A 26,360-nucleotide genomic window follows, 5' to 3' on the forward strand; every position below is an offset into this window, starting at 1 on the left:
AATTCATGAGCTTTTTGTTCCACACTCCATCTCCAAGTTTGGATTTTGTTGCGTGTTTCTACTACACTTTGCCCCTGGGTCATGTTATGGTTGTTTTCACTTTTCAGGAGTTTGCGTTACAATATTAAAGTTAAAGTATTGATGTTTATTATTTTTACTTTAAAACTATGTAATTTGTTTCTTTCTGGAAAACTGTGCTGATTCAAACAACACCCAGTTCCTATAAGCTGATGACTTTGTTTCCATTTGAAGTAAAATGGGCTGGTTAGGAATACATAGAAATACCAGAGGCACCTTATTCAGAATCGCGAGCCTGCAACAAACTGCAACATCCCTGCTCCAAAACAGTTTGGGTGTTTTGTGAGCATCCGGCGCCATAGCATTTGTTCTGTGTCCTGTAGCATTGGCACTACTCAAAACTCTGACTGTGGCCTTTTCCCAGTTCCACATCTCAAATCGGCCCAGTTGAAGGTGATGCTAGATACATTAGGGTCATTGGTGTTTAATAGTCTTGGTCTTGTTGTGCCTGCCATTATGGCCTTAGTGTTTAAAGTCCAGCTACTCTACGCCTCTGTCCTTTGAGCATCAGCCATCATGTCCTGTCCTCATTTACTCCGGATGCTTTCACATTTGATTTATGATTTCTGACTTTATAATGGAGTGTCCGAGAAAAGATGTAGCAAACACTAGAAAGGGGGAGGAGGAGGAGACTGAGGCTTGTGTTTAGTGCTGCTTGCCTCTTATTGCTGCGTTTGCGATAAACAAAGACCTTTTTCACTTTCTTGGCTTTAGACCTCGAATCAATTCTCTGGTGTTGATGAAAATGAATGATACCTCATTAAAGATTATAATTGATTAGATGTTTGACTTGGTGAGCAGCGATCGTCCTCCCGTGTGTGGGTCAGGTCACAAATCGTCCAGAGGATTAAGCACGATTAGGCCTCCCGGATATGATGGCCAGTGATTTAGCCGAGAGCTTCCCACACTCTAATCACAAATCACAGCTAATGAGACACAAAGCATTTCGCTTTCGCTCACTCCACCCTCACCACCCTGTTGTGCTACTGCAGCAACAAGGGACACAAGGGTGGAGAGCTGCACAATGAAAACTCTGATGTCAACAATCCATGTTTTTGTACGGTTGGTATCTCCCTCAGTAATTCTTTAAACGTTATATTAGGTTTGCATGTCATGCATTTAAAATCAATAAGTCTAAAGTCCCTAAACAACTCATTCATCATCAAGAAAGGCCGCCAACATCAATATTTCCACACTGTAGGAATGAATCACAAAAAAAGAGATAACAGCGGTGTAAAAATCGTTCATTAAACAAAGCACATCAGCTTGCTCTAGGTAAACATAATAATAAAGCCCATGAAAGTTCGAGAAATTGTGATTAAAAAAATTACAGGACAGAAAATACCATTTGGCTGCAAATCTATTCCCTTGTAAACAGCATACACTAATTTCACAGATATTGAAAATGTATTCCTCTCTGAACCTTCTATAAACACACAGAAACATACGGTACATACATACGCAGCTCCTTAAACAAGCACTGGTGATTGATTGTCAACATTCATTCCAGCCTTATTGTTATTGGTTTTGCATTCACACCTTTGTCTCTGCTTATTGTGTTGCTGCCGCTGTGGTGGTGATAATAAAGGTGCCGGAGCTTTGTCATCAAAACAAAACAAAAAAAAAACCTTAGCACCCAGATTCACCATCAGATCTTCATGTTAATAAGGGGAAAGGTAATGATTTTTTGTCTACTTCAGAGACGAGACGGAAGTAGCTGTGTGTGTATGTGTGTGTGTGTGTTTGCGCGTGGAGCGTGTTTGCGTGAACCCCCTGCTTCTTGAGCTCCTTCCGCTAAAGAGGAAAACAAACTCGTTGCTACTGTGTGACAACTTCATCTGGTTTGTCGGACTCTCTCTGCACTTGTCACAGTGCCATTATCCTAACTCCTTGTTTTAAAGCTGCGTGGCTGTCTGTGGCTAATGGGCCGTACCCTCTTCCTTACTCAACCGCAGGGATCTTCAATGCACCGTTTCATTCAGGGGAAACATTTCCATTATTTACCGCACATCACAACGTGTGAGCCGCATCCATCTGCTACGGCATCAGCTGCCCCAGTAAAAAGTTTACCATAGTCACCAGCAACATTCTGGCTTTTTTTTTCTTAATATTGATTATTGCCATAAATATATTACACTGTCACTTAAAAACAAAACTCATTGTGATAATGAACTATTATTGTTTTTATTAATAATTTATTAAGTGTCAAATCTTTTGTCCAATTAAGTAAATCCTACTTACATGATTATTTATTGAAGGTAATAATGTTTTTTATTTCAACGTTCCTGAATATTATCCTGAATACATATCATACTATATTTGTTTTTATTGCGCAGAATGAGAACAAGTCGGTGTGTGTGTGTGTGTGTGTGTGTATGAATCTGTGGTGGACCATAACATAAGACAATAATAAACTTGTGTTAATAAATATAAGTTACTGAATAAGTTGAATGTCATTTAAAAAAAAAAAACTTACTGTTACACAAGTCTCAGATTGTGCTTTTCATGTAGTACATACAGTTGAGTAACAGTGCGAACTTTCTCATTCGACAACACTTAAAGTATTTTCTGAATCATCCAGGACTTTTCTAATCATTTAAAATCAAAAACTAGTCCTAGAAAAATATGTTAGTTTGTTTGTGTATTATTAACTTTGCCTCCACCAAACCAAAGATGCCAGGGAATGCTGTCATTCAAAGGAGGAAGAGACTAATTTTATTTAAAATTTGGCTTTGTTTATCTAATCTTTCTGCAGCCAGTATCATTATCACCAGACACTGCGCTCGACATTTGATCAAAACAAGCTAGATGGTGTAATTTCCTGCCACCATCTATGTTTTTGTGTAGAATAAAATAGAGAATGCCTGAGAAACTGACTAAAATGATATTTTTCAAGGCCATACTAGATTAGTTTTTAGTCTTAATCCCTGGAAGAGAATTGGTGTGATTGGTTAAAAGGATTTACATAGGGCCACTATGTACTGATTTTGAGGTATCCAGAGATTTAGCACTGTGACTCAAATGTGTTTAATCCATAAGAGACACAAACTGTAACAACAGATACAGTTGTCTCTTTGAACTTTGTCCATTTGGTTTTATACCCCAGAAGTTTTGGCAGGAGAGCGGTGATCTCATCAAATATATTCTGCGTAGAAGCCATAAGTCCTGTCCCCTGAAAGCTATTAGCCTATCTGTCATAACTGGCACAGCCCTCATTTGTTAAGGATCACATTATTGGTACATTATTCAGATAAATATAGTTAGTATACTATATATACTTAGTATAGTTAGTTAATAGAAAATTAGAAAACCTACTATTGCATCAAAGATATGATTACTTTTAGTTTTATTGCCTTATTAGCATTTGTTACAGCATCAGCCTCCTTGTGTAATAACCACAAATTCATCTAATTCTCATTAGTCGCTGACAGCTCTCTTCTTTCCTTTCTCTCCCACTCTAAGACATCCCAGACCAGGTGATCCGGGTGTTTAAAGCTGACCAGCAGAGCTGCTACATCATCATCAGTAAGGACACTACTGCCAAGGATGTGGTCGCCCACACTGTCAATGAGTTCGGCCTCCTTGCAGCATCAGAGACCTATTCTCTGTGTGAAGTGTCTGTTAGCCCAGAGGGAGTCATAAAACAGCGCCGCCTCCCCGACCAGCTCTCCAAGCTGGCTGATCGGATTCAGCTCAACGGCAGGTAAGAAGAAATGCAAAACTGAAATAAACAGGCGTTTAATGCAAACGTTAATTATGGTTATTAATAGTCACGAGGTACACATGAGTGTTTTGCAAGGTAATTTAAAAAAAGATTAAACTAAGAACATGAAAAAAAACAGGAAGCAGCTTTATTTCTTGTTCAGGGACAGATGTCTGTAATGAAACCAAGGCATGGACATCACTTGCGTGTAGTTCACAGTGAGAATCTTGAACAGAAAACAGCTGAATGGAACTGAAAATTTCTCTAGACCTGTGTAGCGTTGAAAGCTTCAGTAACTAAACCTGCGGTGCCTTTTTCTTCCTTTGCTTTTTTAAATTTCTTTTATGTTCAGTTAATGCAAAGCAGCACAGTGCTCTGTACTTGTACTCTGTACAAAACTCCTGTGAAGGAGTTCTGACTTTCCAACATGTGACAACGTCCAGTTTAACATCATCACTACTAACACAGTAGATTTATACTTCATACAATACACACAGTATATATTGATACTAGAACAACGCTTGTCAATCCTTTTTCTGAGGAAACCGTGCAGTGTTGCACTGTATTTAATTCACTTAGCTTTACAGAGGTGTAAATTATTTCCTGGGTAAGTGGCTTGAATGAAAACCAGCAGGGCTCCAGGTCCTGAGGAGCAGAATTGACATCCACTGTCAAGTGGTGCTGCTCGTTAAAGCTGTGGGGAAACCTTTGTAGTTACTCAGCTACTCTGAGCAGAACTCGGTGCACAAGGTGCAGTTTCTTGAAGGTGAAGCAAAACAAAATAAACTGCAGTTTATAGATAACAATAAAGTTGCATGTGATGCTGGTGAATGGCTGCAGTCACACCTTGACATCTCAAAGGGCTAAACATGGTGACACTGTTGTTGGACAGCTGTCTTTCGAGCCACTACTGGATGTGGGGGTTCAGTGTCTTGTTCAAGGACAGTTCAACATGTGGCCAGAAGAAGCCAGGAATCAAACCACCAACCCTGCAGCTTGTGGATGCTGGCTAAGTTATAAACACCCTGATGATGAGTGTGTGTTTCTGGACAGTTTTTATTTTTTTATTTTATTTTTTTAGTTGTCTCCCATGTTGGTGTACAGTGTCTTCCTCATGCTAGACACATTCCCTGTTAGATTAAACATGGACATGAAGAATTACACAGCAGCTGTGAAGTGTGCTACTTCTACCGGTTTCCAGAATTTTCTCGCTTGCTCATCGTCTCTTGTGGTCTGTCACCAGTTGCCTCCCTGCTAGATTAGCATGAATATTTAATCTTCTGTAGGGGCGGTGGCCTCTGCAGACAATATGCCACGTGGAGAATTTTTCATGCGCACACGAACTTGCTCACACGGGCATAGAAATAGATCCAGTCGCCCACCTATTACATTCTTTTCACACACTGTGTTACAGATGATTTTCTAAATGGATAAAATTGACCCTGTACACTCAGGGACCAACGTGGACAAAGTGAAGACATGCATTTCAAAATCAAACCTGAAATTGCTCATTTATAACATTATTCAGACCTTTTGCTGCCATCCAGCAGTTGCATACATATGCACAGGCACCCAGAGATGCAGCTCAAGGACTCAATGCTCAACACACACACACACACACACACACACACACACACACACACACGCACACACAAACCACCTAAGACTATTTACAGTGGCTTGATTCCAGTTCTACTTAGCACCACTTCGTCTATCATTAATTTAATCTTACTTTCTTTTCTCTCATCTCCTCTTCTGCCATCATCTCCTCCCCTCACTTCTTCTGTCACATTGTTTAGTCTCCTCTCCTCATTGCTTGTCTCATTATCTCTTCTTCTCCTCTGCCTCTGCTCTCCTCTTGTCTACTCTTGACTTCTTTCCTCTGCTCTCTTGTCTTCTCATCTTTTATCTTTTCCCATTATACATCTTCCCATCTGCTTTCTTCTTCTTCTTTTTTTTTTTGCTGAAGTTGCAAAACTGTCTTCTGGTTTTATGTCCTGCAGGCTGTTTTTTTTTTTTTTTTTTTTAATTACTATTTATTTATTTCATATTCTAAGACATTCCAAAAAAGTCCTAAATCAATAAATACACGCCTTTCTTTTATGATTTAATTCTAAATGTGAAATATGGCGTGTATTATCATTTTTTACATCACATTTCCTCCTGATAGCTGCTGTCTCCAGCTCTGACAGGGCAATTTAGAGCCACATGCTGGCCAACACTTTGGCCCTGAGGGTTGTAGGTCTAGAGTGCTCTGAGGTGCTGCATTCCTTTGTGACCACATTACAGCTCCATTAGAGTGGAAACAGGAGGGGGGGGGGGGGGGTCGAGGGTTTAGATTTATAAACACAGAAACCCATAACAAGGTAAGAGAGATGGCCCACTGCTGGAATCTTTCCCAGAAAACTGTTGGGGATCAGGTTTGAAGAGAAATTGATGTTATTTTTTTTCCTGTTCACTCATGCACCTGTCGTCTTTCCTACCTCTCTGTTGCGGAGAGCCCCCCCCCTTCGTCACTCACCTTCTCCCTCCTTTGCACCGAGGTAAAATATGGCTATACTCTATCAATACCACCAGAGTATTAATTCCCTGTCCTTAAACTAATCTTAAGCCGGAGACAGGAAATGTGCCCATTTAAAATAAAATGTGAATGTGGAGAACATTCGACAGATTTGTCTTTTTTTTTTATGCACAGATTTACAGCTGGCTTAAAAACTGGATCTTGTCCACCCACATGTCTACTTCTGCAGCTTAAATGAAAGCATATGAAAATACTGTAGATCTGCTGCCTTCTGTAGTTTTCCTAAACTACATAACCAAACTAAAATACTAAATACACCCTTTGTGTCATCAAAGACATGATACAGTATTGCTTTCAAGGTATTTTATGACCCAGTCTATACTGTAATGCTGTAATTTAATTCATCTTCTCCTGTTTGTTTTCTCTCGTTTTGTTTGGTCTGTTTTTGCTGAATTTCTTTTTGCTTTATCAAATATTGCAGACAGAAGTCAAGGAAGTGCAATAATTGTACAAATGAATAGTCATATAAAACAGCAGAAACATAAGTTCATTATTGCATTAGTGGTTATTATTACTTTAACTCCAAAGCAGGAGCAGCTGCAAAGAAAAAAGTAATAAAATTAGCAGCACAGAAATAATAATTTGACTTGGTAGCACAGATGCACTTACTTCCACAACTTCAACCTCTTTCCCTCCCTTTAGGTACTACCTGAAGAACAACATGGAGACGGAGACGCTGTGCTCAGACGAGGACGCCCAGGACCTCCTCAGAGAGAGTCAGATATCTCTGCTGCAGCTCAGCACCATGGAGGTCGCTGCCCAGCTCTCCATGAGAGACTTTGAGCTCTTCAGGAACATCGAGTCCACAGAGTATGTAGTTGTTTTGTTAATATTATTCTGATCATAATACCTTTGTGAGAAATGTTTACAAATTCGAACACTTGCAGTAAATCCTTTTTAGAGTTAAAGACAATAAGATGAAAATTAAATTAATAGTGGAATATTGAGCATTGTTGAATGTGCTTATAACCTTTAGATATCTTTGTGCTTCTAAAATGTGTTTTTGAAATTTCTCTTAAGCTAAGAAAAAATACTTTAACCTGTTTGTTGTTTCTCGCAGGTATGTGGACGACTTGTTTAAACTAGACTCGTCTACGGCCAGTGGCAATCTGAAACAGTTTGAGGAGGTGATGAACCAGGAGACCTTCTGGGTTGCCACAGAGATCCTGAAGGAGCCCAATGCCCTGAAGAGGATGAAGACCATTAAACACTTCATCAAGATCGCCCTGCACTGCAGAGAATGCAAGAACTTCAACTCCATGTTTGCTATTATCAGGTGGGCTCAATGTAGAAAGTGTATGTGTGTGTGTGTATTCGCTTACTAAATGAAATGTGTTGACATGTTGTCCTTTCATTATTTTTTAGCATTTCTGTAAATAAGTGGTGACACTAAAGCCAGGATTAATTTTTTTTCTGATGACCCTATGCATTTACTCCACCGCCTTAGCTTTGGACACGTTTTCCTCCCACAGCCATTCCTAGGAGAACCAATCTCACCTCCTGCTCACTACGTTGGCTCCTCCACAAACCACGCAGAGTCTGCATCTGCAACCTTACAGTGTTTAACACAATAGTCCCATAGCAACAGTTACTCTTACTGCTTGTTGCTTCTTGTTTCCCTCTGGTCTCTGTGGTTTGGTACTAGATTGCTGACTAAGGATGTATGTAAATGTGCTCATTGTAACGGGTAAAACCCACACAAGCAGAGGCAATTTAGTGCTGCTAGTGAGTTTTAGGGATGAGCGTGCACATGATGGTGTTTGAAACTGCCAACATCTACATACCTGTGTACATACATGTGTTTGTTTGAAAGTGTGTTTTGGTAATTGTTCTTGTTAATAACACAGCAGCTACCGGTTTCAGTTTTTAATTGGCCCCTGTAGATCTAGGGCCTGAGGCAGCTGCCCACTTTTCCAATTTGATAATTCTGTATTCTTTATATTTTAATTTTAAATAAATAAAGGAATGAAAAGAGATGGCAATGTATTTACCCGTTAGACACCGTAAAGTTTGTTTTTATGCAGATGATATATTAGAAAAAAAGTCCATTAGCCATAACTCAACTTACCGACTTAAGACAGTTAAACAGATAAAATGCATCTGTCTTCCACTAAAAGGTTGTTTAATACATTTTGTGAAGTGGTTTTTAAAAACATGTCTGATTCCTAAACAGAAGTTGGCCTGTTTTACATACGTACAGTAGCAACATTGTCGCTTCATGCTCAGACTGTGTCATTGGGAGCTGCAACAGCTTCTCATTCTCCGGAGTAATTATTCTAAAACACATCATGCTCCCTCATTGCTTATGAGGGAAGTGTGGTTACTCGATTATTTAGATAGCTCTGAGTTTTATGTTGCAGTGTGTGATTTTCCATTCACTGTTGGAGGAGATAACCTACACTGTGGCTGTAGCATGAATTTAAATGCATGGTAATAGAGTTCTACAGTAATTAATATAGTAGTTGTAATACATTTTGATGGCACTGTTTCTGCAACACAACTTTATCTTGTTTTCTTAATGTTACCAACCTTAGATTGGGTTAAATGGAACAGAGCATGTGTCTACTGTGTCCAGACAGTTTAATAAGCTGTATGGTAATCCTCTGTTCACTTCTGTAAAAGGCACTTTGGAGCAGAAGTGTCTGACCTCTACAGCCTCCTCACAGCAGGAAGTCTTCACACACTTCTCTCTGATGCAAACCCTACATAGTGGAAGTAGTGTTTAAAAGTCGAAAGGGAAAGCAGTACATGTGACAAGTGAGACGAAATATGGGAAAACTCCCTTTCACATCACTGACAGTCACAAGATTGGAACCAGAATACGTTGCTATGATCATGCAAACTTTATAATGATGATCGTATTATCATTTGAGAAGCCGCATCTCTTCTGTAGGTAAATGGAGAGTAGAACCAAGATCTTATAAAATACTGACACACACTTTTTTTTTTATCCGAAACACAAAGATGCATTGGGTCGAGACGGGGAGTTTGAAAAGCAAGAATAGCTGTCAACACAGGGGGAAAACACAGGGAAATAGTGGCAACAGTGGAGTTGATAAGCAAAAAAAAAAAAAATGCACCAGTCATAATTATCAGCCATCTGAAGGAGTCACCCCAGAGTTGACATTGCCTCAAGGGGTCTTCTGATCTGAAAAATCAAAAGACTTACTAAATGAAAATAGTTGTTGAATTAATTGTGCTTTTGTCTGATTAGTGCGTTTTGATGGAATGCATGTATTGAACGTCCACACTAAACCCTGTCCTCCTTCCCCTCTCTTTTTCCCACCTCACCATGAACTATTCTCTTTATCTCTCTCCGCCTCCCTACTGCTCCATGCCATCCCTGCACCTTTTTCCTCGCTCACACAGCGGCCTGAACCTGGCGTCGGTCGCTCGGCTGCGGAGCTCGTGGGAGAAATTGCCCAGCAAATACGAGAAGCTGTTCGGAGACCTGCAGGACGTTTTCGACCCATCCAGGAACATGGCCAAGTACCGCAATGTCCTGAGCAGCCAGAGCATGCAGCCACCCATCATCCCGCTGTTCCCCGTGGTCAAGAAGGACCTCACATTTTTACATGAAGGTAAACGGCTTTGTGGAGAGCATTTACTCATTTCTGCATTTCCTTTGAGGCCATTTCTGAGCGCTGACATGTCATTGTGTGCAGTCTGATGGTCACTAATTCCTCTGTGTTGTACAGCAGGTCAATTTCAGGCTCAATAAGGAGATTTACTTCTGCTAAAGACTTCCCCTTTTGCCTTTGTAGCGTGTGACTAAGTCAGGTCAAAACTACCCAAACTGACTTCCGTTTATAGGTTTCGCATTTAAAAAGAAATGAATGGCCAAGTTTTGTTATTTGTGCAAGCTGGGAAAAAAAGAAAGACGCCCCTTTGATCTCCGAGGAGAATGACAAGAAGAGACCAGACCAAGGAGAATTTGTGCTTTGAAGATTTGTCATAAAAATGTTGTTGCAGATTGAATCTTGCAAATATCCCAAAAGATGAATTATTGATCTCTTTTACAGTGTTGAAAGCTGACTTCAGATGTACTGTTTGTCCATGTGTGCGTCTTTATTTGCATTTGTTCCTTCCAGGCAATGACTCCAGCGTAGATGGTCTTGTGAACTTTGAGAAGCTGAGAATGATCGCAAAGGAGATCAGACACGTGGTCCGGATGACCTCAGCCAACATGGACCCTGTGCTCATGTTCAGACAGAGGTTAGTTATTCTGACATCACAGTACTCGGGAGATTTACTGCTTTTTCTCTAAACTAGTTTTATTCTCTTTAGCAAAAAGTGCTTTAATTTGCAGTGACTCTTAAGAGATTTTTGTTAAATTTACAGTATGAATACAGGAATATGCAATTAGCTTTTGTAGCTCAGAAAAAAACATGGATTTGGGTTTGACCATCTCCAAAAAGTTTACTGTCAACAAACTGTTTGTTGTGGCTTTGTTTCTCAGAGTTGATACCGAATCGTTGCTACTTTGAAAAAAGAGGCATGTATACAGGGAGTCAAGTATAGAAAGGTGGATTCTAGGTTTTACAAAGAAAATGATGCTTTTACCACACAAGAACACAAATGTGGGCAAAAAGGGAACCTCTACATCCTACCTCCACCAAGCAGCCTGTATCCTTATCCAACAGGATCAGGCGCACACTCGAGGTCTGGTTCATCAATTCCTGTCCATTTCCTGTCCGGTTCATGGCTCTTGGTATTTTGATTGCATTCCTCAGCTGGAATGTGACAACCAGAAGCATGGATGGACTGGAAGTGAGGCTCAATTGATGCCAACCGCAGTGTGTAGTTTGCATCACTGTTTGTGTGCGTTTTATCATAGTCCGTCACTGCTGCAGTGCATGATTGCCCCTGCAGACACTCCTTTCACAATAAAAGCTCAAAACATCAGAAAAGATAGATTTATTTATTGTGGACTTATTCTGGAATATCCTTTAGCATTAATAATGCCAACAGTTGGCACAAGGACCAAACTGTAACTCACACTTTTCAGTTTTATGTGGGGAGATGTCCTTTGTCCGGCGTCCTCACATCTATAGACATTTTCTGTTTGTTTGTGGTGGCATGACGTCTACATAGTCTTGTCTCCACCTTCCTCCCCTGACCCCTAAACTTGTCTTTAAGTCACGCTTCAATCTTCACGCCTCTTGCTTGCAGGAAGAAGAGGTGGAAGAGTTTAGGGTAAGTTTGTCCTGGTACTGGTTTCATCCCATTTCAGTCTGGCCCAGCAGAAATTCAGTCCACCCTGCATCGCTTCCACCATAAAACTCTGCATGTTTCCCCTTTACCATACCTGAGTGTACATGCATCTTCCCGTGCTTGTGTGTCATTAACCCTTCCATTTGCCGTGCCCATTCACCTGAACCTCACCAAAGTCCATCATTCACACTTTGTTTTGCATCGTTTGAGTCACATAGCTTGAAAAAATAAGTTTAGTTAGTAAAGTTTTGTGGCCACAGCTGCTGAATTGACTTTAAACCGAATTTGTGAAGCGAACATATTCAAAAAAGTTGAAATGTCATTCACAAATGCGCAACTTTAACTTGCTGAGCACATAGCAGCCATTAGACCTTGAGGTGAGTGAAATTGTGTTTTCAGCTACTTGTTTCCAAATTTGACTTTAAAAGCCGAAGTAAAACTTCTTTATAGTTAACTCTACCCATCTGCCAAGTAAAGGCAGAGTAGAACGTAGCATGACAGGTGCTGTTTGACTCAGGTTTAGTGTTTGTTCATATGTGCATCCTGGCATAATATCTCGAATCGTGTGCATTTTTTGTTTCTTAACCCCTTTTTGCCTCCATCTGACAGAATGTTCTGCTGTACTGTGATGGCATGGCACACCAGCAAGAGCTGCCTCTCTGCCAGTTTGCATGGCCCCGTTTTACAATGCTCTGCTCAGACAAAGACAGATTTACAGATTTTAGAGTAGAAAAAATGAGAAAGTAATCAAATTCTGTATATAATTGTGCATATTGTTGTTGATCATTCTTTTCTTCCCTCTGTTGGTCTATTTTTTGTCTTTACGCTTTCATCGGCACTTCTTCTGTTTCTGTCATATCTTTGCTTACCTCCTTCTATCTTCTTCTCTTCTATTAACACTCGCTAAATTTCTCCCACATCACATTGTACATCTGTAAACCACCTCTGTCTCCTCCTTCATTACTTTCTTCTCTGTGTCCTCATTACATTCCTCCCTGTCCCTTTCCTTCTTTCCCTCTTTTTCCTTGCTTGTCCTTCTTGTCGTTAGGTCCTTGAGTCAGGGCAGCACCAACTCCAACATGCTGGACGTGCAGGGTGGAGCCCATAAGAAGCGAGTTCGTCGCAGCTCGCTCCTCAACGCTAAGAAGCTGTACGAGGACGCTCAGATGGCCAGGAAGGTGAAGCAGTACCTGTCCAACCTGATGGTGGAGACAGACGAGGAGAAACACCAAATCATGTCCCTGCAGTGCGAGCCGGCCTACAGCACCTGTGAGTATCACATTTCCAGCAGTAACTATGATACAGGAATATAACAATACAATGTGCCTAGGACTTCACTTGCTGAAAGCAGTTTCAGTATGTATGTATGTACTATGTGTTTTATAAAGTCCCAAAAAAATGTAAATTGACTGGATGAAAACTGATCTGACAGCCTACACTGGGCACAAGTTGTTTAGATTGTTGGCTTGCACTGCCACCTAGTGTATTTCTAAGAGTCCTGCAAGAAAAAAACCAGGAGAGGCTTGATGAAATCAGGTGACAGGTACTGCAGATCCTGTCTATAGAATAAAGCTTGTAGATAAATCTATAGCTTTTCATCAGAAGAGTGAGGGGAGACTATTTTATTATTTTTCCAGTGGTTACTGCTGGACAGATCAACTGTGTGGTTCCTGCTTAGGTCTAGATTTTGTTGTAGCTTCCTGTTGTATGTGTCAGTCTATGCTAAAGCTAAGATTAGCAGCGTGGACAAAATGTTTTCATTTATGGTAAATGTCTGCACTCTCCTTTGATATTTGTTAGAATATTTATTTGCTTGCAAGAGGCCTTGTCTAGTTGACTGTGGCTAGTCACACTGAGTAGCTGAACTGAACAGTGAAGTGAAAGACATGTTAACTTTTTAAAAATCTGAAGTTTTTTGTTTTTTCATAGTTCATATAGTTAATATAAGTTAATTCTTTTCTTTCTGTGGTTGTAGTGTCTAAGAACTTGAGTGAGAGGCGATCCACCAAGTCGGACATGTCTCCAGTGTCCTTGCGGTCGACTCTGCCCCCAGGAAAGACACAAAACAGGGTGTCACAAGTCCTTCAGGTCCAGGTCCCCCTGAACCCACTACGAAAGAAGAGCACTGCCAAGGACATAGGCACATCTAGTGAGTGCACCTGGACTATACTGCATGTTATCATCATATCGATCTACAGAGTGGTGATTCTTTTTGTTTTCTTGTATGTAGAATTTCATATTTTATGCTTGATAATTGACTAAATGTAAATATAAAGGCTATGTATAAAATAATGACAACATACTATTAAACGCACAAATCAGCCAGACTTGTTGTTTTAATGTTATGTTGTGTCATTGTTTGGTGCTGGTCATTATATCACAGCTTGCTGCACATGGGGCTGTGCTGCTGTACAATTTAAAAAGATTCAGTCAAACAGTGAAAAGAATCGTGCTTAAACCTAAATTCCCAAGTCAAGCTGCAAGCACGTAGCGTTTTCTGTGCACACTGGTAAAGTGAAAGAAACGCAAAAGTTTTGGTTCTTTTCTATGCAGGGTGTGTCACAGATTCTCAGTGTCCTTGTTTCCTCTCCTTTTTTCTCCAGATAGCAACTCTCCCCAGGTGGTGAAGAAACCTCCCGTGAGCTCATCAGAGGAGTGGAGTACCAAGAGACCATCTGACGACACCGTCTCCACCATCTCCTCCCTTCACTCGAGTCCCACGGTGTCGCCACAGGGCTCTCCACGCAAAGGTCTGTGCTGTTCACCCTTTATCTTTTTATCCCAGGAAAGTGAACTTAGGTGGAGACATGGCCCAGAGGTAGTCATCCAGCTCAAGGCAGAGCTCTGAATCGCTAATGATAATCAGGAACCATGGTGTGAATACTCATGCGTGTCAAGTTTAGAAGTTGATGTGCAGGTTCAATTCCAAACTTTTCCTTGCTCATAATCTTCCAGGGTTGCACAGAATCTCTGTTTTATCTACGAGTTTTTTGATATGATTGTACAACAATGGACAGAATCCCATTATCAGGAGGGTCCTAAAGCTTCCTGTGCCTCAAATGTCCAACTGTCCTCTTGTTCAAGTTAAAATAAAAATGCTACATTTTCATCTTTAAATGTCTATTGTTTTCAGTGGGAGGTGTGGCCAAGTCCCAGAACTCCAGTCAGATGAACCTGTCTGGCTCTTCATCGTCATTGACCAGTGAGGCCAGCACCAAGGCCGGCACCATCAGCCTGCGCAGCTACGGCATAGGTGGGGCTCTCCTCCACAAGAGGATCCTACTAATGACCGGGAAGCATAGCCGAGAGAGTAGCAGGGAGAGAGAGAATCAAACAGAGAAGGTCGAGAACAAGAGAAGTGCAATAAACAAGGGAAAAGAGGAAGGGGTAGAGGCAGTGCAGAGAGAGGTGTTTCCTTCAGAGCAAAAGAAAGGGAGATCCAGGCAGCAGAGCACCCAGGGTGCACAGATGACACTGCAAAGGGTAATAGCAGGAAGCCCAGAGGTGTATCCCATCGTCCACCACGGGTCCCATCCCACACTCTCGGGGTTGGCACCCATGACCACATCACTTTGCTCCCAGCCCCGGCTACTGAGACCCGACCCCTCTGAGTCCCCTATCAGGGCCAGGCTGATGTCACCATTAAGAAAGAAAAGGGAAAGGCGTCACTCAAGGGAGAGGCCGAGGCGATTCAAGTCAGACGTGAACAAGGGAGAGCAAATTGGTGAGGTTGTGAACTCCTCAGCTCAGGATGAAAGTCAAGGACAGGCAGAGCGGAGAGCCAGGGGGTCGGTCAGCCCCAACCCTTTCCTTTGGCTCTACAGAAGCAGACACAAGAGAAGAGAGACTATTTGATCATTGATATGTGCTGTTATTTATCAAGTAGAAACGTGATGGAAGTTGGTGGTGTTTCAGAGAGACTCCCTGTCATCGATGGCTTGTTAAAGTAATGGACAGCAGATGTGGCAAAATTCGATTTTCCCCAGTTTAACCACATTTCTCTGTTTTTGAGTTTCTGTCAATTTCTGAGCCACATCTAGCAAGAAATGGCAACGCATTCACCAACATTTTTAGGATTTTTAGTCAATAGGACTCAGGTTTGACATCAGGGTTTCTTCTGTGCCGTGCAGTATTTGCTTACTGTGTTCATTTAGTTTCAGTTCGGCAGGTTTTTGTCACAAAGTTTCAACTGTGAGTCCACCACTGAAATTCACAGTAATTTTTACACAATTTCAAGTCTCTGTACGCATATATTATATCCATTATACCATCTAAGTACTGATAGTATCCGTATATATGGTGTAGAGTTAACGGCAAGATAGTGTTAAGTCCAACTGAGTTGACAGTGTTATTTTTTTAATATTGCTATTAAAATTGCACAGAAATGTCATGTTGTCTTGTCACATTCTGAAATCATAAAAAAAATATATTAAAATTCTATTATATATGTGTGTGCATGTACACACACACACACATATACATTGTCCTTTCAGCTTAACCCGTGAGTTCAGGGTCATCGTATATATACGTGTGTGTGTGTTAAACTGTGTTGGGAAGATGAACACACAGAGAAAACCTGTTTACACTCAGGCCAGTGGAAGGGGATATTCAAAGGCAGCTGATCATTTTTATCATGAATTTATCTTTTGATTTAGTGTTTTTTTTTTTTTTTTTTTTTTTTTTTTAATGTCGCTTCCATATTTTTCTTCACTATTAAAACCTATATTTTAATTCACTGTCCAGGTTATGCTCTCTTGCCAGCCGGTAAAGCTGACAACTTGTCGGACTCGAGTCACAGCGAGATCTCGTCCCGCTCCAGCATCTGTTCGGTGGACTCTGTGCCGGTCCCAGGGCCTGATGAGCGGACGAACAGCAGCAACAGGACCTGTACTACTACTGCTACTACTACAGCTACTACTTCAATAGCTGCTGCAGTTGTGGAGAGCACAGCAGCAACACATGCACACTTAAATGCTGATTACAACCAGCCCAGCACAAGGTAATCAACTGCAGTTTACCTAACGTATCAACTCCTTGTAGTGAACAATGGATACTCTCATCAATGTTCAGATCTAAAAAATACAGTCAGTGTGCTAATAATGCTCTCACAGTAAATGACCAGGTCAGCATTTTTCTTTTCTCTACAAAACTGTGACATTGTGTGTCATTATGTGACAGAAACCTGGCTTTGCCATTTGGGTAATTCCTGAAGTAATTCCACTGATTTCTTGCCCATTTCTATACATCTGTATTATTAAACATTCAGCTTGTGGCCTTTGTCAGGGTCTGTAGAAGCACATAGTGAATGACATTCAAATAGAATTGGGTTGAGAAACGTTATAAAACTAATTTGACATTTGAAAATTAAAAATAACCAATCATATACAGATCCGCCAATCAGAAACCAGGTGAGGTATTAGAAGAGGTATTAGAAATGCAAGCAAAGTGCAGATGCAATGAAAAGCATTACAAATAAGAAAAAGAATGTATTTGAGGTAAAATATTAAACTTTAAATGTATTATTCAATGTTTGTTTACACGTCTCGGGGAATAAAGCCACCCATGTTCAACTTTAACGAATTTTTTTATTCTCATACCCAATTATTTATACTATTTATTTCTAACAGACCCTGACAAAGCCCACGATGAGCGTGCAAATTTGTTGTTCTAATAATACAAGTATCTTCAAGCGTCACAGGAAATTAGATTTTTTTCCTTCTCCTCATCTATGCACCTTGACAGTAACTAAAGTTATCCCGAAGTTCCTTTTTTTTTTTTTTCTATTTTTCCATTTAAACCAGGTTTCCATGCAGGCATGTGCATGACTAACTGGGGAAATTAACACTGTGAAAACAAAGTGAGGAGATGAAAGGAAAATTATTACAAACAAGGCATCCTTATATTTTAATGAAACTTCATGTGTAACATTAAATAGGTCAGTTTGCAAAACTGAGTGCTTGTAAAATTCAAATACTCAAACTCCCAATGCAGTTCTGTTAGATCCTCTAACTACAGAACTGGACCATTAGATCTCAACACCAACACACAAACAAATGCAAGACGCTGCATTTTTCACCTGTGCAGTAATTAAAATAATTAAGCAGTGCTTTTGGAATCAGGTCTTTCAGGTAGAAATTTGACCACTGACCTGACAAATTCAGAATAACCAAGGTTTTCTGAATTAAGATGCGTCGTTTTACGATTTTCTTCCAGGAGAGAAAAACATTTTGCTGGGAAAGTTCAGCACAGAATATCATGTTTAGAAGAAAAGGTGGATAATGCAGGATGAAACACATGCAGCCTCCTAGTTGGTTTTAAAGCCATGATGTGTGGAATATAAATGTGATTATAGCATCTTTAAATTTCATTGTCATGCCCAATGTTTAGTTAACAGAGATATTTGGTGCAGTCTGTATGTTGGACACTTTCAAATCCAGTACCTCAGCCCCATTCAGACAGGGCTATAACCATAGAGGGAGGGAAATCATAAAATATTATAATGTTGTCACCGACAGCAGATCTGTCCTGTTAGTAAAGTTTCAATCTCAAAAAGTTTTTATAAACTCTTGAGTTTATAAACTTAGACGTACACTTGTACAACTTTATAAAGTATGTCTCTATCCTGGAGACAGTCAAGAGGACCTACAAGTTTGCTGAATAACTGTAGGTAATGTGGAGTTTATTTATGTCAAACAAAGCGTGAACAATTCCAATATTAAAATCACTTCCTCTGATGTGATACACAAATACTACACAAATACTTTTATAAGAATCCTTGTGAGCTCACGCCTTGGCTAAACCCTTCATTGCTATAATGTGAAGTCAATGGGTTGAGGTTCAGTTTGACTGAACAAATATTTTTGGCCCAGACACTGACTGAAAAATATTTTTTCACACACACCGCATCATCATCATCATCCTCTGAAATCTTCCCAAAGGGCAAACGTGAGCAAAAAGGGACCACTCGTACCTCAAGCTGCTCTTCTTCTTTCACTCCCAGCTAGATTTTAATTATGTCCTTTGCTCATCAAATCCAAGAGAACAGGACGTTGTAAAGACACCAAATTTTTATTAGCGTCCCAAATTAACTGCCCTTCTCTTTCGTGCTTTTCGCTGTTAACAGCATATCAGTTTTCATGCAGGCAGCTTTTAATCTGACCGAGTAAACAACAGGCCTTTTTTATTGTCTGCTGTTTGTTTATTGTTCCTTCATGATCAGGCCATTCTGTCGCATAAAAAGGAGGCCGTATAATACGGCCTGGCACAGTAATCTGTCTGCTTCTCTCATGTTATATTGCCTCGGCAGCCTTGGTGCGCAAGTCTGATCAGCTTTATGAAATGTGGCTCAGTTTCACTGAGTGGCTTGTTTTTCCTGTAAAACCACGTCAGTGAATCAAGCTGATGGCTTATGAAACGCAGCTAAGGAGAAAAGAAACTTGTAAAAAAAAACAAAAATAGTTTTGTATGTTGTTTGATCTATCACACAGGAAATGCTGTGAAAAGTTTTGTCAGTTTGCAAAGAGCAGCTGCACGGATGAGTCGTAACATTCAACAGGTAACAGGTGGAACGATCTGTGCAGTAACTCATGTGGACACAACCAGTAGGTCATCGTGTTGAGAGACACTGTGACCCAAACGTCCTCCAGCCAAAAAGCTTTTTATAGGCCTTTTTAAACTTCTCCTTTGCCCTCTTATCCCTCTCATCACTGTCAGAAAATGTCAGTGTGACTTATTTTCACCTTGACCTCCACCAGCTTGTTGCATCCCTTTACTTTGCAGGGTTTTTTTTCTCCAATCTTTTTCGCACGCCTAATAATTTTTTTCAAAAAAAGGACATTTAAAGAACAAATGTTCAGAGTTACTTTTTTGTGCTCTACTGTCTTTAACCTGTCGTAACTGTTCCACTATCGTCTCTTTTACCTTCAATAGTTCTTCATCGTTAGCACGAGGATATGTAACACAAGCCTCCACCTTCACCTCCTCCATCTCGACGGAGGAGTTGACCCCGGACCACACTTCTATAGACTCAGTGGCAGACAGCGGCCGTGGCAGCTGGACGTCCTGCTCCTCCAACTCCCACGACTCCTTCCAGAACCTCCACACCTCCTCCTGCAGGCCCTGGGACCACGGCATCCACGGGCACCCGCTTTCTCTCCAGCACGCACACCTGGCCGGCTTCAAGCACATGCACCTGGCCGGACCCATAGCAGAAGGCAAGGGTGGCGCTCACGCGTGGGCGAACGAGGGCGCTGCCAAGCAGCACTGCAGGGACTCCAGCTCAGAGTTGTCCAATCAGTCGCGACAGAGCTGGGCGTCCTCCAGCTCCTTGTCAGACACCTATGAGGGAAACTGTGGGACGATAAAGCGGCGAAACACCTCGGAGCGCCCGTCCTCTCCATCCAATGAGGAAAGAGGGCAAAGCACAGACCCCATCTACAAAATGGTGACATCAAGCACAGAGAAGGGCCTGATAGGTGAGGGGTCAGGTGATTCCCTGTAAACGCAGACGTCAGCTTTGTAGTGTGTGAGCGTGTGCTGGGTGGGTGGGTGCACAGTAGAGTCAGAGTAAGACATCAGCTTTGGCTTGAACTTTCTTGATACTGAATATGAATACAGCCCCTCATATTCAGTAGCAGGCAAACATGCGCTAAAGTTTTATTTTTTTTGATGAGTTATTGCCACTTAGTGTTGCTTGGCTCGCTGTTTTCCTCTAGTAAACAGCTGGCGAATGCTGCACTTTGGCATTTCTTGGGTTTAGTTCTCGGGCTGAGATCCCAAACGGGTTTACTTCTTGCTGCCAGGGTGTAAATTTATCTCCCGCAACATCTGCTATAGTTTTATGTTAAACAGTAAGACTATGCAGCTTGTTAGTTTTACGAGGATTTATATTTGGATGGTCTCGGTCTCTGTTGAGTAGAAAAAGGAAAAGAGGATGAGTAAAAATAGTGCTGTGTCCACTGCTGAAACTCTTGGTAGAGCAACATTTTGAGAATCGATTAATCGTTTGTTATTGTCTGTTTCCAGATTCTCAAAATTTAGGAGTTTAGGTCTCCTGTAAAGTCTGGGACTGTCGGTCAGACAAAACAAGCCCCTTCCTTATTTTCTAATCTTTAAGAAGCAAACGATTAATCAGTTCACCTGTGGCAGATTAATGAACGGAATCATTACATGCAATCTTCCATCTCATTGTTTGTAGATTCTTCTTTTACTTTTTAACACATTTTGCTGCATGAATATTTGTGTATTGTGTTAGTGAAACATCACATAATTTAATTTTATTTTAAAAATTACTTTCTTTGGTTTTTCCTCACACACCTCCGTTTTCTGCCTTCACCCCTCCACCACTCCTCATCCCTTACACCCCTCCCTCTTTGCTCCATTCCTCCTTTTCTTTTGATCTACACCTCCACCCAGTGTACTGTGTCACCTCCCCTGCCAAGGATGAGCGTTACCGAGCTCCCCCTCCCACCCCTCCAGGCTACCAGGGTCTGGCTCTGGGGGATCTCGGCCTCACAGACGGAGTAGTCGGTGGGCCAGGAGGTCCCCTTCCCAGGCCTCCTCACCTCAGACCTCCAGACTACAGTGTGGCCCTGCAGAGGAGCAAGCTCCTGCAGAACCCCGGAGCAGCCGGCAGCTTGGCTGAGGCACGGAGGCTGGCTGGTAACCATCACCTCCACCACCAAGAAGCCCGGATGGCCGACTCCACGCACGGCCTCTCCAGACCACCCAGTATTTGCCTTCCGCCACAGAAGCTGTCTGACAGTGAAGAAGGTATGTCTTTATAGGGTGATGAATTTCATAGTTTTGTAATTTCTTAGACTTTCCCAATTGTATAAAACAAGTATTGGTTTAACGCTGGCTTTTTACCTGATTATGATTCATACAACATCTCTAGGGGCACCGTCAACCTTACTGTATCTTCTTTTGTGCAAAAAAGAAGTGATTTCAGAAATAAACGTTTAAACTTTTAAAGGGAATCTGGGGCATTTATTCCCTATTTTCTTGGCTTTTAACTTATACTGTGAAGTCAGTGGTTTTCTGTAAATGTACGTAGTTCAGTCTGGACCATCTCACTTTTCAGGTAGGTCTGAATTAAAATAGGTAGGTGGCCGGAGCTTGAGAGAGACAGAGAAGGGATATGAGAGGAGAGAAGAGCACTGCCACTCTGTGAAAGTCCAGACAGTAAAAAGTGTCGTAAACCAGGTATCAAATGTCTTTAAGAAAAGCCTCAGGATATGTAAAGAAGTTTTAAGTCTTTCTCTTTAGTTAGTAACTTTAATTATAAAATGATAATATAATAATAATAAAAAATAATATTCAACTGCTGGCTGATTCATGCTTTGCTTTCACTGAACAGGTCTACAGCTGAACTTCACGAACCCTGTAACATGTACTACATTAACACTTAGACACCTGCTTTTTTCTCTTTTCCAGATGAACAAGTGTCAGCAGTGTAAAGATGCGCGCACACACACACACACACACACACTCACACTCACACTCACACACACAAAGTCGTGTTGACCAGGCTTTGGACTGAGCAGCCTGTCATCAGCACGCGTCAGAGCACATTCTCAAATCCTGGCCCACAGGCTCGTGTTACATCACCATGGACCATAATGCACCACTGGACCAGACCAGCGGGTAATGTCACCTCTCTCCACCTCCCAGGATTTGTACTGTAATCTCTTTTGAAACTTGTCACAAAACAAAGACGAAAACAAACATTTTAGATACTTTTTTTTCTCTTGACTCTTGAGCAAATTCCAATATATCAGTTGGGACGGATTATGTTGCATTAGACAACGCTCACAACGGACAATTAAAGAAGTAACCGAAAAAAATGATGTTTAATGAGAAGAAGTCAGCCTCCTTGGAAACAGACCATGTACCTCCATTTTGCGCTTAAGCTCTCTTGTCTAGATATGTTTTTTATGGCTTTCATTGTTTAGTTTTTTCGGTTGTACAGTGTTTTTTGTAAAAAGAGTTTTTCCTTTTTGTTGCATCACTGAGCTTTGTTTTTATGTGAGAAGAGAAAGGAGGCGCAGACAAAGGGATAAAAAGTTGTAGTCCGTGTGAGTATTGTGACAAACGTCAGCTCCTGGTGTTTTTCTTTTCAGTTTGAAGTAAACTTCAAAAGAAAATGAATGTAGATCATAAGATGAGAAAAGACAGACTGAGATTTTTTTTAGGGATCTTTATGGGCCTTTATCAGTCTCTGGCACTAATGATGTAAATTTACATGAAATCAGCAACCAAACCAACTTTTGTTATCCCAGCGCGTACACTTACGGCTGTACTTGATTTTTTCAGAAGGCCATCGAGAGCAAGAAAGAGCCTCTGGACATGCTTTTCACTTCCTCTCGGGAAGAGAAATGAAACAAGTCTGTTTGTGTTTCCGCACTTCAAGTTCTTTGTTGAGCTTAACAGAGAAAAGACGAGCGGCATCTCTCAGGCAGCTCTGTGTCATCGTGTCGCACCCTCCGCCACCCAGCCACCTCCGCTGTTGCTCGTTCAGTCTGACGTGAGGTACTTTTAGCGGCATGTTGCCTCCTTGGTGTTCTATAAAAACTGTATTATAACTCGTTTTTAATGAGCTAAAGAACTATTGCCTCGCTGCTTCCTGTAAGCGTAAAACGTGTCGTTATTTTATGGCAGCAGCTGTAATAAAACCATAAATTAGCATTGTGTGGCCCACAGCGTGCGTGCATGCATTTACACTCACACACAGACCTAAATCTTAGCCTGTGTGCTCTGAGACAAAGGAAAGTGTTTACACCTACCCTTTTGTTTACAGTGTTTATTAGACTTGTCTATTGAATTACAAGCTGAAATGTTAGAGTATAATCCTCCAGGTTCAGTTGACCTTGTAAATTTGTTTATAATGCAGCAGGAAGATGCAGATGTGCTAGTTTTCTGCGTATTTAAAAAAAAAAAACAACAAAAAACTAGCAACAAAGCAAATTGACAGATGATGTATTTTAACGCTCTGCTCTCATCTCAGTTCCACGTTCGTAGTCAATTTTGTAGAATATTTTAAAAAGTGCTCGAAAACTTTTCGTCTGTATTGAAAACAGAAGCAAATTTGTACATTCTGTGTAAGGCTTTCGAACCAGAAGAGTGTGTGTGTGTGTGTGTGTGTGTGTGTGTAACTTCTCTTCTGCTGTCCTGTCTCACGCTTTGATGCTTCCTTTGTATTTGTTTGCAACACAGACTTGAAATGATTGATGCTAATATATTCATGGCATATATATGAATTTATACCATAAATTAATGTTAACTGATCATGTATAGATGAGAAAAATAAGAGTCCTCTATAAAGGCTATTTTTGAATATTTTGTCATAAAAATAATCCAAGGTTGCGATTGCTCTGTTTCTGCCTTTAGGCAGGAGTGTGTAAAGAAATTTCTTCTTCCTTGTTCCTGACTCTTTTTTTATTTTTATTTTTTGCACACACTCTGTTGTTGGTGCCATTTCTGACCTGTCTCCGAGTGTAATTGCTGCTGTGTTTTGGGATAAGACTGCGTGTGTGTGTGTGTTTGTGTGTGTGTGAGTGAGTGTTTTTTGTTGTTGTGGAATGATATTTGTGAAGTTGGGATTAACTTAGCATTCAAAAAGCCCCTTTTGATTCCGTCTGGGTGTACAGCACATCAGGAGAGGCTCACAAGTCGTTCTCAATAAAAGCCCTTCTTATTTTGCAGCTGTGATTGCTCTCGCCTGCGCGGAGGTGTGAGCCCCTCCTGGCTCTCGTGCTGCCGCTTTCATGGCACAGGTCGAGTTCATTCATACACCCAGTTGGACCATTAAAAAGGAGTTTGTGGATGTTACTACATCCCGGTCTTGCTTGAATTGAGCAGAACAAGCCCTGCCACAAAGCCATGCATATTGTAGCCTTTTCTGTTTGCCTTCCTCAGCCCTGTCAACTCAGCAGGACTTTCAACTTTTCCTCCCCACTTTACTCCTCAGTTGGATTTCCGCTTTTCCAAAGTCACAAGCATCAAACTAAGACTAAGTCAGAAAATGGCAATTTTTTTCGCACAACCGTATTCCTCATTTCTCCGCCACAAATCAGTATTAATATTCAGCATATATTGAAATGAAGCCAAACACCAGGCAGCATTTTCTTTTCCTTAAAACTATTTTTCGGAATTCTTTTTGGGACGTTTACCAGCAAAGGATTGCGTGTGTGTGTGTGTGTGTGTGTGTCGTGTGAAATGCTGTGTTCTTCTTTTCAGGGCTAAATTTCGTCAGTAACAGCCCCTTCTTCTTCCACTCAACATACAGTTGGTATGTTTTCATGGAGGAGCTGACAGTGAGCAGCTCTTGGCACTGTGAACACAACGTGTCAGTGTTTTTTAGTGACCTAAACTGGAACTTCACGTCTCTTCACAGCCTGATGAAAATGTCTCCTTTGCCTGATTTGTAATTTAGCCCCAGTGTCCTGCCGTGTTACCTGGAATGCAATAACAGAAAGACGTGAATGTGTTTTATTTAGACATGTTTTGGCATTACAGCATAAATGCACAACAATAAGCTTAAATGTGTTGAGTGTGCTGCACAATCTGTACAAAGAGGTATTAACTTGGTCTGTGGCTTAAAGTTTGCTTTTGTCTCACTTCTCATAGCTGTTGTAACTTATGTCTTTTAGAAAGACAACATGATTTTGCTCATATGCTTTTTATGTATTTTTTATGAGTGATTGTAAATAGTTGTTATATTTTTGTTGAAGAGAATGTTTAAAAAGGAAGAATACCTTTTATTTCTCCAAGTCTACTGATATGAATTTGAACAAAGAATAAAAATAAGCAGAAAGAATGGTGTCTTTCTTTGTATTTATTCCTGACCTTTAGTTAATCTGCACAGTGGTCGTGTTCCTATTTCGTGAAAATTGATACAAAGTTTATCATTAATAAAAACAAATATTCATCCAGCTTAATTGTTTCCAGTTTAATGAAATAAATTCCTCGCAGCAGAAATTGTCTTTCTACAATATCTGCTGCAAACAACCAAATGCTAATTGATGAATGTGCATTGCAAGTGGATGCATCCAACTGTATTCATTTGATAACAAACCAAAGTATTAAACAGATGTGGATCAGCAAAAGTTTTCACTAACATCCAGCAGTTGTTGAGACAATTCAGTCTCTTTATGAAGACCAATGCCAATGTGTTTACTTAAAACTTCAGGTGTAGCCACTACTTTCTCATCCTAGTCTTTTTTTCTCCTTGTGGTGTTCAGATGTCCTCAGTTTTGTCCTAACCGGCTCATCACCTTCATCTGCGTCCTGCTCTATATCAGACCTAATCAGAGCTGGACAGCATCGCACTGTGCTCAAGGTCAGGTTCCATTTATTACCCATTAAAGGTTTACTGTCTCTCAGAAGGCCAGGAAGTCATGCTGGGTGATCTATCTAGGGTGTGTATGTGTAAATGCACCACTGGCTGCAAAGTACCATACTTGTACATGTGGTGCAGCTTAATGTGAACATTATCTGTGAACCACATCCGAAGCTATTTCTCATGATGCACCTATCACCATAAAAGACTATACAATGACTTGTTTAGACATTAATTTGAATGTGCAAAGCTGAATCGGAGATTCAGAGTAAAGTGTGAAAAAAACCCAGCACCCATTAATAATCATTTGAATGTCAGTCCACCATTCCCAAAATGGCTGTGTTTGTTTACCCGTTTGTTGTAAATAAATAAATAAACTCCATTAAAGTATGAAATCTTTGAGGTCAGTTCATCCAGTGCAGATAATAACAATAACCTGAACATTC

The 26,360-nt window shown here is 40.8% G+C and overlaps 1 protein-coding gene across 10 annotated transcripts in view; it reads left to right on the top strand.

Moving 5' to 3' along the window:
• Nucleotides 1-25,392, top strand: part of rapgef6 (Rap guanine nucleotide exchange factor (GEF) 6) — a 147,219-nt gene extending 121,827 nt beyond the window's left edge. For 9 of the 10 annotated variants that reach the window (XM_067492005.1, XM_067492003.1, XM_067492006.1 and 6 more), the window contains 14 exons: nt 3,541-3,781; nt 7,005-7,172; nt 7,423-7,638; nt 9,732-9,943; nt 10,454-10,577; nt 11,535-11,558; nt 12,625-12,845; nt 13,552-13,725; nt 14,180-14,326; nt 14,710-14,829; nt 16,320-16,575; nt 19,506-20,050; nt 20,991-21,347; nt 22,011-25,392. In XM_067492005.1, coding sequence (XP_067348106.1) covers nt 3,541-3,781; nt 7,005-7,172; nt 7,423-7,638; nt 9,732-9,943; nt 10,454-10,577; nt 11,535-11,558; nt 12,625-12,845; nt 13,552-13,725; nt 14,180-14,326; nt 14,710-14,829; nt 16,320-16,575; nt 19,506-20,050; nt 20,991-21,347; nt 22,011-22,033 — 2,828 coding nt within the window. In that variant the 3' untranslated portion in view covers nt 22,034-25,392. The remainder of the gene's footprint in view (nt 1-3,540; nt 3,782-7,004; nt 7,173-7,422; nt 7,639-9,731; nt 9,944-10,453; nt 10,578-11,534; nt 11,559-12,624; nt 12,846-13,551; nt 13,726-14,179; nt 14,327-14,709; nt 14,830-16,319; nt 16,576-19,505; nt 20,051-20,990; nt 21,348-22,010) is intronic. The other variant, XM_067492000.1, reaches the window with a different exon arrangement.
• The last annotated feature ends 968 nt before the right edge of the window (nt 25,393-26,360 follow it).

The sequence above is a fragment of the Channa argus genome, chromosome 22 (genome assembly GCF_033026475.1).
Source record: "Channa argus isolate prfri chromosome 22, Channa argus male v1.0, whole genome shotgun sequence".
NCBI classification, from domain to species: Eukaryota; Metazoa; Chordata; class Actinopteri; order Anabantiformes; family Channidae; genus Channa; species Channa argus.